General features: G+C 43.5%; 1 protein-coding gene across 4 annotated transcripts in view; it reads right to left on the reverse strand.

Annotated features, from left to right (window-relative positions):
• EIF4E3 (eukaryotic translation initiation factor 4E family member 3) overlaps nt 1-17,003 on the reverse strand; it is a 320,442-nt gene that overhangs the window by 266,588 nt on the left and 36,851 nt on the right. The window contains exon 7 of one of the 4 annotated variants that reach the window (XR_016394486.1): nt 1-17,001. This exon is cut by the window's left edge and continues 72,420 nt beyond it. The exons of 2 other annotated variants lie outside the window; for them this stretch is intronic. Coding sequence is in view for 1 of the 2 variants with exons in the window: in XM_022572563.2 (XP_022428271.1) it covers nt 16,955-17,001 (47 nt within the window). In the remaining variant the exon portion in view is untranslated. The remainder of the gene's footprint in view (nt 17,002-17,003) is intronic. One more of the 4 variants, XM_022572563.2, reaches the window with a different exon arrangement.

Raw genomic sequence — 17,003 nt, forward strand, 5'->3', positions numbered from 1 at the left:
GATCCTTTGAACACCTGCTATGAGCCAGTTCTGTCACCCAGTATCAATACCCCCTTGTCTGCGGACCACCACCATGACTTCACTCCTGCATTAGGGATGGGTATGTGACTTAAGCCTGCCCTGTCACCGCATGGCTGTGCCCTGTCCACAGTCACTGGCTCAGGAATAAGAATGAGAACTAGTTAGAGTCAATGGTACACAACCTTGGAACTTACTAGGACTCCGGAGAGAGAAGGAGAGAAAAAAATCTGTATTTTTGCACTTAAAACTGGGGGGATATAGGTTTAGACCTGGAAGATGAAGACAAAAGAAAACTAAGAACCAAGACAACAGGTCTCCGGATCAGACTCTGCCTAAAGCCATTCCTCCACAACTTTTCAGTTATGTCATTCATAATTTTTTTTTTTTTCTTTAAGACAGTCTCGGTTGGTTTTTCTGTCACTTGGAATGCAGTAGCCCTAATGCAGTGGTGATTATGGTGACCCTCTCTCATTGTACCCTAATGTTTTAAACTACTGAAGTTAATTTGGTGTTTTGCTTAATTCTTACTTTTTTTTTTGGTGGTACGCGGGCCTCTCACTGCTGTGGCCTCTCCCGTTGCGGAGCACAGGCTCCGGACACGCAGGCTCAGCGGCCATGGCTCACGGGCCCAGCCGCTCCGCGGCATGTGGGATCCTCCCGGACCGGGGCACGAACCCACGTCCCCTGCATCGGCAGGCGGACTCCCAACCACTGCGCCACCAGGGAAGCCCCCTAATTCTTACTTTTAAAACATGTATTTTCCTCAGTGAAAACTTCAGGCTTGGAATAGACAGAATTCAGAAAATAAAGGCAGAATAGAGAACAGGGATGTGTGATTTAAACAACTACAAAATTATAGTCACCTAGAGAAAAGGAAACTGTATGTGGAATATGGGGAGTGAGGTCCAGATCCTGCTCTGAGGCTCACTAGCTCTGTGACCTTGGACAAGGGACCTTTCTGCTCTAAGTTTCAGCACCCTCAGCTAAAAGAAGGGAGTGTCACTAGATGGGACCCTGATTCAGGTCAGCGACTGCTCCTGAATCACCAAAGGATGACCAGCATGGACTTAGGAAGCCCATTCATATCCAAAGGTAAATGGCAGTTTATCTTCCTTCCAACAAGGTCCACACCTGTGTCTGGCAGGTGCAGCTGAGAAAGGTTCCTCATTGTGCTTGAGCTCACAGAGGTGGGATTATGTAACTGACAACACCGGAGGACCTAACGTACTGGATCTTGGAAATCTGCAACGGCAACCCTGGCAGAGGGTCTCCAACCTGCCTGAGTCCTACTGGGCGCAGGAGGCCACACCTTACCACCTAACCGACGGGGAGAGAGGACTTCCCTGGGCTCACCTTCCACCACAGTGGAATCTCTCTAGAACGAACCCTCACCACGAGTTTCCAAGGCACAGCTGGTCTTTGTTGTCTCTTGATGACTCCCTCTAGCTAATTGGGAGGAGTCTCGCAAGGATCTCAAGAAAACCACACTGGTTAGTTTATCAAGGTTGACGCTGGCAGGTCACACATGGGTAGTGAATTTGAAACCATCTGATGAACTGAGTGCTTTGTTTACCTATTCGGCTAAAAATTAACCTTAGAATTTCCGCAGCTTTTAAAAATAGATACTTTTGGGCTTCCCTGGTGGTGCAGGGGTTGAGAGTCCGCCTGCCGATGCAGGGGACGTGGGTTCGTGCCCCGGTCCGGGAAGATCCCACATGCCGCGGAGCAGCTGGGCCCGTGAGCCATGGCCGCTGAGCCTGCGCGTCTGGAGCCTGTGCTCCGCAAGGGGAGAGGCCACGACAGTGAGAGGCCCACATACCACAAAAAAAAAAAAAAAAAAAAAAAAAAAGATACTTTTGATCTATTTTGAACTTCATTCAATGAAGAAAGTATCTCTAAGAACTGGAGATAAAGAAGCCAGTCACTGTAACAGACTCTGAACGCAAATTGCTTTCAAAACCTGTGTCCTGTCCCAGGTAAACACATTTTGTCCTCCAACAGCTCAATCTAGGAACTCATTAGGTGTTTCTGTCTGCAAGACAAGATTTAAACTTTTGTAAAAAAATGAAATATACAAAATGAAATGGTTATGTGAAATGGCTACTGAGCTTTGTTAGAACAAGGGTATATTATAACCAGGAGTCACTGATGCCTTTCCACAGGCAGAAGGCATCTTCTCCGCTCCCAAGGCACAAAGACACACACAAACACGCAGTCCTGGCAAAGTCCTCACACCACTGCAGCCTCTGCCATCTCATCTGAATGACATTCCAGGGCTGCTCTGTCTGGGGGCTCCATGTCGGCAAAGAGACGTTACAACCCACTGAGGCAAACCAAACAAGAAGACCAAAGTAACTCCCATTTTCATCCTCTTACAATCTGACACACCCTCCAACTCTAACCAACCGTCCAGCAGAATGGCCATTTACAGCGCACAACTCATGTCATGGGGACTAGAATTCAGCAACATAAACAGAAGAGGCACAAGCCATTCTTAAAGACGAGACACAACACTGACAAGAAAAAGAATTAAAGACCACAAACCTCCACTGAAGTTTCTGCAGGGCCCAGAATTTCTGCCTCTTGCTGGCAAGATGATGCGTATTTGCCGATCAGTGGGAGTGACGACTTAATTTCTAATTCGGGAGGCATTCTAAACCCTTGAAAGTGCAAGGGGGCTCTCGCAGGTTCTCTCTGCCTTCAAACCTCCCCTCCGGGAACAGAGTTAAGAGGTGGAGCTAGGCTTCCTTTAAAGATGTTCTTAAACACGGGGAAGAGACAGGTGTTACTAATAAATTACTTTCTTGTACCACCTGAGGTAAGGCGGTGCCTCTTCACCAGGCTCACTGCATTCCTTTGGTCCCTCCTTTTTCCTACTCAGTGTCCCTTACTTTCTTTACATCTCTGCATTCTCCCCTCACCCCAACCCTGGCCTGAAGCAGCCCAATTTTCTTGCATATCTTCAAATATTCATAAACACTATTACTTCCTACTAATCATTTAGGAATAAAAAAGGTGATGGGGAGGCGGCCAGCTACTATTATTATTGTTCACGTTTGCTTAAATGAGCATGTACTACTTTTATCCTAAAAACACGAATTTTCATAAAAATAAAGGGTTTCTGGACTCTACTTTAGAATGTGATTTTAAAACAATTAGCCAAATACCTAAAAACCAAAACAAAATAAAACCCCCAAACAAAACAAAAACCCCAGGCCTACCCTGACCAAAACACGGCAGCACCACGAGGCATTAACAGCAAAACCTACACAAGAACAACGCTTAACAGTTGGTAGTGGGCCTTCATGCATAATTTTCTCATTTACTCTTCCCACCCAATGATGGGGGCGTTCATCCTTCCTGTTACCCAGGTGAGGTGGAGTGTGGCAAGGCCTGGGGACTCCTGACAAACGAACACGCACACCAGAATGAACCAAGGGCCACGGGGGGGGGGGGGGCGGGGGGCGGTGTGTGCGGAGTAAAAGAGGCTCAAGTGTCTCCTAGATTCCGAGAGAGGAGGGCTCCGCTCAAGCTGGAAAGCTCAGAACAGGCTCGATGGGGGAGGGGGCCTGGGCTTACCCCCAGAGCACCAGAAAGGGGTGAGCAGGGAGGGGTGGGGGCGGAGGGTTTGGCAGCTTGGAGCCTGCATGTCAGAGAGCAGGGCTGAGGATGGCTCCAGCTCACGGGGGGCGGCAGAACCCTCAGTATAGTTTGCCCGTTGCTGGAATCTAAACGACAGCTTTAAATTATTAAGCGTCCTGGAATGCCACAGACATTTTGAAACCTACCTGTCAGTGTCAGAAAGATACTTGGAGGAGGGATCTTCAAACCAAGTGCCAGCCGTGAGAGATGGACCCCTGTGACCCCACTTCCCTCCACCCACGTTTACCAGCCACCAGTCGTCAGGTGGCGGGAGGGGCTCTGGGCAAGCGGACCCTACAAAATTACAGAAGCGGACTCCACAGTGTGTAGTCGTGCGTGTTTTGCCTGCATTATTAAAGGGGAAGAAAAAAACCTTCCGGGACTTCTTTCCAAAATTGTGATCTCAAGGTATGAACCATTCCTTTTGTGAAGGCGTTTTGGGAAAAGCGTAAAGCTCGCTCAGGACAGTTAGGGGACCATATTTCATGCAACAGCAATTCTTCTCAATTTAGAAGGCAGAGCAATCACAAGGATGCAAACTGTCCTTGGATGCCCCACAGAACCGGCAGATGACAAAGCTGCTAAGAGGGTTCTGCGTAGCAATCCTGAGCTCCCCGATTTAGCAGAAGGCTTCTCTCACTCTCTCCTTTGAGTGCGCTGTCGGCGCAGACCCACAGCAATTGCATTTTGAAGCCCATTCCTTCACCTTGTGCTAGGCCTGCCTTCACAGGTACATAAACCCCCTGCACTCGGGGAATTCCCTTTTTAGCCAGGTAGAAGTCAATTTCCTTATCCAAACTCAGGGCTATCTCTAACACTTGCCAGATATCACAGAGCGATTTCTTTCTTTCTTTTTTTCTAACCTCATCTTCACAGCAGAAACATAAAAGGAGAGACCTATAAACATTTCAGATTCATAATGTACTACTTCCTCTCAGTCCTTCTAAGCGGAAACTTTGCTCTTGAGTAAAGGTGAGCATCTACTAAGAAGTAATTTTCTCTGTCAGGAGGGCTCGCCATGCACTCAGTCGCAGCTGAAATGTGTTTTAATAAGGTCTTTCTCCTTTACAAGCCCGGCTTGCTTTCAGCCCCGTCCCACAGCCTCCAGCAGGAGGAAGATGCCTCTCAGATATCCTTTTGTTACTCTAATCAGAGCCAGAAGGGCTTTATTGACTTTCGGGCCTTGGGGAGTTGTAGTTCTTTTGTATCCATCTCGTACAAGAAATCAAGTTTGATTAATTTGTCATCAAGGAAAATGTGTGATCCGCTCAGAGCCAGGCCTTTGAAGTGGAAGGATGAACTTGGGCTTGCGAAAGCCCGGGTCAGCGGGCAAAACAGCAGTGGTGCCCAATCGAACACGTTCTTCTCCGCAGAGCTGCCTGTTCTCATTTAAAACACTTAAAACACACACACACACACACACACACACACACACACACACACACACACACACACAGCCTTTTCCACGTAAACGTTCAGGGTTGGATTGCTCCCTGGCCAGGGTCTCCTTTTGTTTACTTTAATTTTGAAAATTGAGTCATCAGGGCTACAAAGCAAGACCCAGAGAACATTTAGCCATGCCACAAAGCGTGGGGCTGGAAGGATTTGACCTCCTGCCAATCTTAAAAGACCACTAAGAGTGGGAGAGCCGAGAGGGCTGAACTCGGTGTCAGCACGTGCTTCTGGAATGAATAATCGGAGGGGTCTCCAGCTGGGTCATGGGACAGATGCTCATTTATGATGCTCTGGTCTTGTTAACCTGCACTTAGTGGAGTTCCCAAACTGCTGAAAATGCATAAGGTAGCAGCCCCAAGATATTATTTGATCCTAGACTTAGTGTCATATTTCTTGTTCAGATGCTATATATGCTTTATAAGGAATTACAGGGCTTTTAAAAATGACAGAGTAAGCAATCTTTAGACATTCCACAGTGTAAGAATGCCCATATTTAACATGTTGGTGCACAGGCCGTTTTATGACGGTTACCCCTCAGGTAGAGACAGAAAGACACAGTGAATTACTGAGCAAAAGTCAGGGGCTCGCTTGGCTTTGAAAGATGTTTGAAAAGCACCAACAAATTATAAACAGCCTTTGCGGTTACTGAATTCATTGTCAAAACTATAACCAGAGAATTCTAAAACAACACTGAGATTAGTGAAAACAGTCAGCTTTAGAAATCTAAGGATATTTTGATTAAAAAAAAAAACCCACCTCTGCTTAGGGTAACATGCAAACATTCCTTCATTCAAACCTGCACTGAGTCTGCAGTATGTGTAGGCATTTGGAACTCAGAGATGTTTAAGATCTACTTCCTGTCTTTCTTACCGTGGAGTAGTTCAGAAGTTCTATGGTATTTACCAATCCCCTGAACTGTAAGCTACACGAAGAAGGGATGATGTCTTGTTTATATGTGCCAGTGCCCGGCACATCTTAACTAGGATGCAATACTTACTTTAACTAAGATTCAATACATACTTGCTGAATGAGTCAGTATCCCATATAATCCTTATCTCAGCTATATTAATGCCTATCAACGTTCCTTTAAGGTACCCAGGATTCAAAGAATATGCCTATAACTCAGGGAATTCTTGGGAGCCTGCTACAATCTTCGTCCAGTGTCATGTTTACGTGCCTGCAATCCATGTTGGACAACACGGGACTCATGCTTCAATACTAATTTGCTCGGCCTGGAAATATTTTCATCTACCAAACTTCCTCTCCCGTTGCGGAGCACAGGCTCCGGACGCGCAGGCTCAGCGGCCATGGCTCAGGGGCCCAGCCGCTCCGCGGCACGTGGGATCTTCCCGGACCGGGGCACGAACCCGTGTCCCCTGCATCGGCAGGCGGACTCTCAACCACTGCGCCACCAGGGAAGCCCCCAAACTTCCTTCTTAATACATATTCCTGAGTAATGATGGCAGTCATGTCCTTAAAAAATAATTAACTGGAAGGTTCATTCAGGTTTTAAACTGGTTCATGGCAAATGGACTCAGAAGCCAGGTACACAGAGCACAGGTGAAGCAGGTAGCTTTGTTTTCCCCAGTATGGGGTGATGAGGCGCGAAGACCAGTGAACAAGCAGTTAGGAGACCAACGGGTTTGGCCAGTGTTGCCACCAACAACTCGCAGGACTTCAAACAGCTGAAGCTGGGCCAATCCCTCAAGAGGAAAGTGCCAAAGTTTCACTGGATCGGCTCTTTCTCTTTACCGGACCTACTTCATGGATACGGTCAACCAGTGGAAGTACCATTTGCTAACGCTTTGCGTGAGCAAAGTACTGAGCTGGGTGCCTAAGTATGCTGTTTGCCTTGAAGCAGCTCCACCTTCTTCCCTTCTAAAGATGAGGAAACCGGGGCTCAGAGAAGATGGGTGATTTGCTCAAGGCACAAGCTAACAGGATTTCCACGCAGTAACACAAATTTCAAACTAAGCTCCGTGCATTATGCCCAGTTTGCCTCCCTTCTGAAGGTTTACACGCAAGGCCAAGTCGGGCATCCCAGAGAGGTTCAACCCAGACAGGATCCCACAGTCTGCCACCAAAACCTCCCAACCTTTTACCAGGATGCCTAACCTTCTGGTCATGGAATCAAATTCCATCTTCTCTGCTCTTCTCCTTTGCAATCTCTGGTAGAAGCATTTGCAAACACAAATAGTTAAAGGTCACCAGTAAGAAGCAGAAGAGGGATTTTGCACAATCCATCTGTGCTGGGATAATCCAGAATTGGCCGTGAATGTGCTGAAGGGCCTACACTATACCAGTAATTCTTTTTCACCTGCCATCCACAACAGTCAAATGTGTTATTCTTGTACACTCTTCGGAGAAGAGAGTGAGGCGCGTGCATCCACAGACTGGGCGCTCAGTCAGTGCCGCAGGGAAGCAAACTTCAAATACAAATTTTTTAATTCCCAGTTAAAACCCTGAGAAAATAAGCAAGTGGGTGGTGCGGCCTAGTTATAAACTGGTTTCAAGTCAACTCTGCTCTGTGGAAATGATGCAAAAAAGCAGAAGAGAAAATGTCTTTTTTTCCACATAAGGTATGGAATGAAGGAAAGGTCACTGATTTTAACAGCTGGAAGGTTTGGGGATCTGTCTGTAACTTTGCCACCAACTGTTTGTGCGACTTTAGACAAATTCTTTATATTCTCTGGGTCATTTTTTCATCTGTAAAAGGAAAAAAGGTGATCTAGGACAGCAATTTTTCCATCTTTTTCTTAAAGCTGTAGATCCTCCCCTTTAGAAGTAAGCTCTTATATGGAATCTTAAAATCCTTGTGCTTCTTCATCTTCCATCAAAGCAGCATAGCATTGGGAGAACGGGCTGGAGCCATTACCTTGGATATAACTTGGCTCTGAGACAGACTGACTGTGTGACCTCGGACACGTTATTTCACCTCTCTGAACCTCAGTTTCCACACACAGAAAGTGGGGACAACAATGAGAGGATCTACCTCCTAGAGCTTTGGAGAGAAGTACATTAATTATTCCACGTGCTTAGAGGGCATGGAACTCCATACACATTAGCTATTACTGTTAACAATATAGCTATGACCAGAGCAGCAAACCCCAGCAGAAGCACATCAGAGCCTGTCCAACTGTTGACTTGGGGGGATAGCAATTGTTTATAGACGGTCACTCTGCACTTATCATTGAAAGGGCTCATAAATAATTTTTCTGACCTCAACTTTCATAAGTAGAGGAGATTCTACATAGAAAGATAAAAGTAAGGTTTATCACTCGAGTGATAAAACCAAAAGGAAATGCAAGGAAGTGCTTACTGTTAAGTTAGGATAAAGGTTATTTTAATGGGGAAGGTGGGGCTGTAACCAGGAGGGGACTCATGAACGGGGCTCCTGGGGTAGTGGGCACCAGTCCTCGACCTGGGTGCTGTTCTAAGAATCTTCCCCTTATAACAATTCACTAAGCTACACGTTTGTTTTGGGTGGTTTTTCTATATCTTTGTTTTATTTTATAATAAAAAGGTCTTAAAAGTGTTGTTTCATAAAACAAAATCAATGAGCACGTAAATCACGCTTACTGGCTTCCAAAATGTTAACGTTTTGCCACACAACGCACGTCAGTATGGATGTGCTATCGTTTTACTAGAGTTTTAAAAATATATTTTACAATAGGAGCTTTGTTTGCAGTATCCAGAAGTATTTCTGTAGAACCAGCCACCTGGGGAACACTCTTTGAAAGCCAAGGGACTTGTGTTAAAATTTTATTTCTGAGTCCGTGATTTTTTTTTTTTAAAGATACACTCTGAAAAAGTCTTGCCCTTCAGAACTTGACTATCTTCACGAAACACCAATTATGTTTGCCTTAAAAGGGGGCATTATTGCTTTAGTATTGAACCTTCATTTCCTCCATTCTCCAGTAAGTCACAAAACCCAAAACTTTCCTAGGACCTGAAACCCCCTCTAGGTCTGTGCTCTCTAGAATTCTATGTGCACCAAAAACAAATGATTTAAGTTTCCCCAGTGAAAGAGGAAATCGGGGAGTAAAAACTTGTCCACATCTTTGAGGCTGGGCGGAGCACACACACTAACCATACCATCTGTACAAACGGTACCAGAGTTCAGCGTGCTTATGACTGGAAAGGCTTATGATTTATGCTTGCTAGTTAAATATGCTTATGATTTAAACTTATTTTCTCTGGCAAGAAATACGCTAGTCAGCACCATGGCCGAGCCAGATGATGGGAAATAGATACATATTTCAATGATACACATTTTAAGGCTTGCTGAGCCTTGTAAATGCTACTGTTTTCTTTTTATAACAAAAGACCTAACTTCCTGTAGAATTCCAGAGAGTTTTAAAAAATACATTCATTAGTGAAAGCAGTTAAAAGTTCTGTAACAGCGGTTACTACACTAAAAGAGTCACCAGCTGGCCTCGAAAAAACTGAATTTGAGGTGGGGAGGCAGAGCCTATGCTTATAAAACCACCAAGAACACATTCCAAAAGTGCACGGATCACCTCTAGGTGATAAAGTACACACTGAATACGTGGCTGCAGTCATCAGACTCAAATGGGTGGAGGAGATATTAGGAAATCTTAGAGCCTTCAGAGTGTTATGCCCTGCTCCTCATTTAATTAATTAATTTCATTTAATTCACTGTGTTAAAATTAATTGAGCATCATATACACAATCCTGAACTGCTTGCTTTTACAGGGAGAGATAGGAAGAGTCTGCAGATGAATGGGAGAAATAAGAGTGCTGGTATTTTGCTTGTTTTTAAAGGCATATGTTTAAAAGCAAGAGTAAATCGACTTTATGTGGCTACATAAGGGGCAACTGAATCTTACGGGCAAAGTGGGGGACAAAAGAGAAACAAGCATGATTGGCTTACTCTAAAATGAAACCATTCTTAGTAAAGGGTAAAGAAAAAGAATGAAAATAAAATGTGTTTTCTAAGACACCAACATGAGCCCTATCACCAAATACATTCAAGAAGGGAGCAGAAGAGGGACTTCCCTGGTGGCGCAGTAGTTGAGAGTCCGCCTGCCGATGCAGGGGACACGGGTTCGTGCCCCGGTCCGGGAAGATCCCACATGCCGCGGAGCGGCTGGACCCGTGAGCCATGGCCGCTGAGCCTGCGCCTCCGGAGCCTGTGCTCCGCAAGGGGAGAGGCCACAGCAGTGAGAGGCCCGCGTACCGCAAAAAAAAAAAAAAAAAAGAAGGGAGTAGAAGAAACAGGAATAGCTGCTTCCTGCCGGAGGACGCATGGCAACCTACTAGGTGTCAGACACCATGCTAGGAGCTTCACACGCATCCAAACAGGTGGACAGAAAGTTTCAGTAGGTGCCGGAATAAACAGGGTTTGACAATCACCACACATATATATACCTGGAGCCTTATTAAGATGAAGCAGTGTGGTTTATAACATTGCATGAAATTCTACACCTGAGGGAGTAGAACGACATTTCTATACTATAGAACCCAGTTACAGCGTGAGAATCCATGGCAACAGATTAGGAAAGATCTCGACATAAAGCTCTACAGATTAATGAACACTTAAACAAACCCCACGAAGTTCTAACTTAAGAAAAGGAAGGAGCACCAATTCACAGCAATACAGTCCCAAGTCAGAAAACGGCAAGAACTTTTGCATGAAAAGCCCAAACATGTGCACTAAACACATAAATCACTATGTTTTTTCAAGCAAGAAAAGTACAGTCTAGTCTTACCTGATGGCTGCCAAAGGCTGGAATAAAAATTACTGACTTAGAGAAGCAACTTTCACATGTATCTGAACATCAAACACAACACACGATATAAAATCAAAAATAACTGGAACAGAAAACTTTTCAGTCTGACCTTAAAAATACTGAGCAAATCACGAGATGAAGCCAGATCAAAAGGAAGGGCATTACACCAGCTTGCAGCCATATGTGAAAGGGTCCCCAATGCACAGGGCACAGATGGTTTACCACGGGGAGGAGGGGGCACAGGCAGATCCAAAACATCAGGCAAATAAACCTGCTTCAAGTTACACAGGTAACACGGTTCAAAAGAATGAATAACTGAATGCGAGTGATAAGATTTTACATTTGGGACAAAGGGTACTGGAGGTGCCAAGGTCAAGTGTGCCCACTAGTTTAAGCTCAGAAATCCTTTTGTGTAACAATCTCAATGAAACTGAAATCTCGGTGGGGGGACATGCAAAGGGATGGTGACTTGTTATTACCCAATTACTGAGAAGGTAGTTAAGACTTTTTGAAAAACCATACAGTGGCTGTCAGCCATATTACCTGATTGAGGGCTGAGAAATTTTTCTTCGGGGGGCGGTGATTTAATGTATACTCACGAAGCTAATAGCTCTAATTGAAAATAGAAACACTGTAACTTAATTAAAATGCTTGAAGTCCTTTAATAGTCCCCATTCATCACTTATGTAAACTGCTAAAATTAAAATTTTCACCTCCTAAACCTTCATCAAAAGTCGCTTCTTTGTTTGTAAAAAAAAAAAGTTCTATAGAGAACTCAGAAATGCTAATATTTACTTCGTTTGTTTCTCTCATGCAAAGTTGCCAGGTTAATAAATCTCAAACACTTGTTCCCAGAGAGAAGTTTCAGAAAAATTCTCTGGCTTCAACCTAAGTTGAAACTGTCATAAAGAGATCGTGCGTTTCGTTAAGTGAGTTGATCGCTTTTCTCAGGCAGCAACCAAAACAAAACCATTTAAGACAGGTTTCTTCAACCTTGAGATTTCCGAAGGACACAAGAGCACAGAATATCCAAAAGGCTGTTGTATTGGATATTCTAGTAAGGTACATTCAACACACACATATACAATGGGACTCTCAATTGTAGTAGCAACGATGAACAAAATAATACTGACTTCACAATGACTTTTGCTTATCATTCACGTGGTTTAGGGAATACTTTGATTTTTTTGGATACTTCCACGTATCAAAGGATCCTTCCAATTTAGTAACAGCTTTGCTAAGCCACATCTAGGAGTGACAATTAATTTGAGTGGAAATTCACTCCCAGACTACTTTGATAGTCATTTGAACACTTCTGAGTTATTTTACATGCAATTTTATAGCTCTGTAACGTTCATTTAATCTCGTTCAATGATGCTGAACCCCAGATGCCATAAGACATTATGGAAAAGGAGTTACTGCACATATGGGGTACCTACTTTTTCTGAACATTAATTTCTTTTCTCTTAACAGGCTGAAATGGTATCTAGAAAAGAGAAAAGCCACCATTCTGTATTAAAGGTTTTATATTATGGGCTTCCGGAGGTGGGCTACCTATTACTGCTTGTGGTCCTAGCCATAAAGTTCTTATTTACGAACATCACCTTCTCAAGTCTAAGTAATGATGGCTTTCTCCAGCCTTCAGAAGGTTGTTGGTATTATACACACAAATCAGGTCACCTGAGAGAGCTTGCAGGGGGGTGGGGGGGGTGGCGGTGGCTGTGAGGCTCTCCCCACTTGAAACATCAGGGGGTTGGATATAATCAGGGGTTTGCAAAGTGGGGGTCTGAAGACCATCCACATTAGAACCCCTGGGGCGCTTGCTAAAAAGGCAGGGATCTGAATCAGAAACTCTAGGTTCGGGGTCGAGAAAGGAAGCACCCCAGTAAATTCCTCTGCATGCTAAGGGATGAGAAGCCCTGGTAGATGATCTCAAAGGTCCCTTCCACTCTAAAATTCTAAGAGTCTGTGAGTTTTAGGAGTAGAGTTGTATCAGCCAGATCTATAAGACAGTGACTCGGAGCCTGAATGGGTTAACCCAAATAAGAAGTGCTGTTAGATTTCGATGCACATGTAAAAGCAGAAAACGAGAACAGAACAGCATCATCAGATGTGTGAGGCATCTATTTGGGCTTTTGTCCTCATGGGAGATGGAGAGGAAGAGCCCACTCTAACTGCTGCATAGGAGAAGAGACCCCAAGGGGGCTTTCACTGCACTTCCATTCCTATCCTTTTCCTCCTCACCTTCTGACCCCTCTCTGCTGTTGCAGCAGTTAGCTCTCCAGGCATTGACCATCGTGACTCACCAAACTCTTAAGTAACTTGTCATCGGTCTGAATATCCTCTTTTAAGAAATAAACTGTCTACAGGCAGTCCTCTACTTTCACTTGTAACGAGCGCAACGTGACAGAAACATCAATCTAGGAAAGGTGAACAGCAGACTTACATTTTTAAAGGGGAGTTTCATATTTAAAAAAGAATCAAACTCTAACTTTACTTCTCCCTTTGGGCACAAGATTTGCCCACTTTGATGAAATATTTCTGGTATTTCCTATATGTTAGTTTATTTCATTCCTTCTCTTCCTAACCGCTTGTAGGCTCAATGAGAGCCTAAGATTTGAGATTTTTTTTTGAAGCACATCCGGAGTGCTCTATCTTTGACACATTTTTACTAGGTGTAGGAGAGCTAAACTTCTACTGGTAGTACCTCATCAAATTTTTATAAAACCACAAGAGCAACAGGCAGTGGAATCTTAAAATGATTATACAAACAGAGCTGGATACATGATGCTCCTGAGGCAGAACCGCTGGCGGGAAAGCAGCGCCACCATGTGATCGCTCCAAACGTTGTCAGCTTTGTGTAAATACAAAAGTTGGGATCCTCTCAGAGTTGGGCATCGTGTAGCAAAATGCCCACCTCCTGGGATAATAAGGTTATTTTCTAACACCACACTGTGACACTGCTTCGGTCACTGAGTGTGAGAGGCAGAGAACGAGAGCTGCGTATAACAAGGGTATCTGATTATGTATCGGTGCATCAATGGCCAGGTTGGATCAGATACTTAGTGCGTGATCGGGGTGACATGTTTTGGCATTAGGGGGACAGACTTGGAGTGTTCCCTGTTTAAGGAGGCCTGGACTGCGGTGTAGCCTGCAGACTTCAATGCCCAGCTCTATCACGCTGGCTAGTCCCCTGTCCTTTCACAAAGGACAATCTCTCTGTGGGTAGATTATACACTGTGTCTAGTGGGCCCAATCATGTTCAAAATTTCTTTCAAGTACAAAGTCTTGTGACTATATGTATGATCTAGACATCGGCTAAATTCAAGAACGTGGAGCAGGTCCGAGTCAAGTTAAACTCAAAGTTTACCAGAATCGTGTTTTCCTTTCCATGTTTTTTTCTCCATCAACTGTATCCCTCAATTTAACAGGCACGTTATAGTAAATGGACGTGTCCTCTGTAAACTACACCCTCACTTCAGAAATGCAGAAACACTGTGGGTGGGAGGAATATTAAAACGGAGTGAGCTGGCATTCAGAAAGCGCTTACAAAAGAGGACCGAAATACAGACAAGTTACTTTCAATGAGTACCATCTGTCCTTATTTAACAGGAATGACGAAGACCAGAGAGCAAGCTCTCTGGCTTCTGGATGGCTCTATGCAGAGAGTCCAGGCTACACCTGCAAAGACTTCGCTGAAAGACACCCAGATTCTACTGCAAGTACCCCCTTTCCCCAGCAATGGCCGAGGGGGGGACGCCACCCTAACACTAAAGTCACATGCCCCACAGAACATTTCCTTGTATCTCCAGAGAGTATTAGCTTCTTTAATCCAAAAAGGTAATGAGAGGTTTTTAAACTTGTTACATCAGCTTAGTTCATACACTGTCTCTTAAGAACTAAACAGTCAATTAAAACAATTTCCAAAGCAAAATCTGACAAAATCCTCTCTTAGGGTAATTTAAATGATAGGTTTTTAACTTGGGCAAATTAAACCCTTCTCACAGTTGGTATTTTCCACAGGGTCAGAGAGAGTGGCACAAGTTCTCTGGGACAAAAAAACCAACTTTGTGTGTTAAGCCATGTTTCGTGATCATAAACAATAGAAAACATTAATGGGAGCCTAACATGCCTATTCCTTTTATTTTTTCACTTCAAAAGCTACATACATGCAAAAGTTGAACATGTCATCACAATGCTTTAAATAAAGTTCAAAAATAAAAATACTTCAACATCCATTTACTTATGGAAATATATATGACAATTATAATGAAGATAAGTCAATTATATCCTTTTTTCTACTCTATCAGAAAAATACTTATATTATAAAAAAGAATTTAAATTCATGCCCAGAATACGTTTTTTAAATCCTTGATCAATAATTTAAAAACAAGTTGGATGTTAGTACAATGTTTAAAAAAATAAAAGTTCCAGGCTTCTGAAAAATGGGTCTGATATCCTTATACCTCATTTTGAAACCACTGGAGAAACTCAAGTTTAGAAACAAAGCATTAAAAAAAAAAAGAAAAGCCATGATCATTGTTATTATGGTTGATGTGGTTAGTGATGCAAGTGAAGGGCACGACTTTTGTAAAAAGATATTGTTTCAAATCCTTTAAAATGTTTGAATGGAGGATTTTATTTACAGACACAGGTTGCGGGCTGCAAGTAGCCCCACCTCTCTCTGCTGGTCAGTACTGCAAGAGGAATTAAAAATCCTGGGTGCAATGAAGTTGGGATGCACCGCCCTTTTGTGAAATGTATAAGCATGCCTTAGCTCCCCTGAGTCTAGAAAAAAAAGCCAGCAGGAGGAAGGTCTCCAAATGGCCCTGCCTTTTTCAGGTAGACGCAGTAGGAGGCTTGGCAGAGTCGAGGGAGGGAAATCAGAACATTCTGAGTGTTCCAGAGGGTGGTCATTTCCTTCTACTAAAACCGGTATTTATTTGGTAACGTAATACGATGTATCTCAACAATTCTAAAAATTAATGTGAACAGAATGCATTCAGAGTTCAACTTTGTGAATGTTCACATTCATCCTGGAAATGAGATTTAACTTCTGCTCCTAAATGAAAAAGGCAGGGGAAAGCTGCCCACACCGGAGAATGACTGATTATTGGAAACGACACACAATATGAACGGTAAAAGGGGATCATTTAACAAAATGTGTCTGAATTCATTTGGAAAGCCCTAAGTGGGTACACACACCCAAAATTTAGAAGCAGCTTAATTCAAACAATTAAAATATCACCTTCTCTTTAGATCAGAAATTATAGGGTTTCCCATTGAGACAAACCCCTTGCTACCACTCCAAGCGCCTCCCTTTGAAAAGGCCAAATTGAAATTCTGGTTGGAAAGTATTTCCACCGAGGGTCCAAAGATCTACAGTTTGATTTATATCCTGATACTCAACTGTGATTATAGTTTTCATGTTTGGCAACCCAACTATTCCTTTCCTTTCATCTCGGAAAAAAAAAAAATTCTTAAAAAGGAAAAATAGAAGATGTGTGTGCTCTCAGTGAAAAATCAGATTAAGTAAGGTTTCTCTTTTCCCTGGGACAGAAAAAACAATGCCCAGTGCACAGTATGTAGGAATGTATCACAACAAATAATCAAAAGACAGGTTTCACCCAGCTAGTATTCCTCCGAGGACAGTGTGGTTTTCAAAAGCAGTATTGTCACGATTATCCATATTCTCATTAACTAGGTACAGCAGAGCTACTTAAAGGGAAACCAATTTCTTGTGCCTCAATGAAAGGGGAGTATAGAAAACAATAATTAGACTGAATGAGGAGTTTAAAAGGGCAAAAAAAAAAAAAATTGGAGTGAAAAGAACAGAGAATTCAGAAAGCAAAAAAAAAAAAAAAAAAAAAAAAAAAAGCAAGTAATGTGACGGTAAAAACCCACACAATCTCCCTCCACCCCACCTGCCACTTTGAATCCTAATTGCTCAATCTGCAAGGGCAGAAACCCACTCTAAATGGACCAGCATCGGGCTTCGGCAAGTCTTCTCTTCACTCTCCCTCCTGTTAAGACCGTTTCCAAAACCAATCAGCAAAGGACAAAGAATTCTTTACAGAGTGCAATTAGTGTTTTCCACGTCCACCTTCAAAAGCATGATGCTCTTCATGGGCT

This window comes from Delphinapterus leucas, chromosome 10, assembly GCF_059928025.1.
Source record: "Delphinapterus leucas isolate spDelLeu-1000000601 "Yukka" chromosome 10, BTC_Dleu_Yukka2, whole genome shotgun sequence".
NCBI lineage: Eukaryota > Metazoa > Chordata > Mammalia > Artiodactyla > Monodontidae > Delphinapterus > Delphinapterus leucas.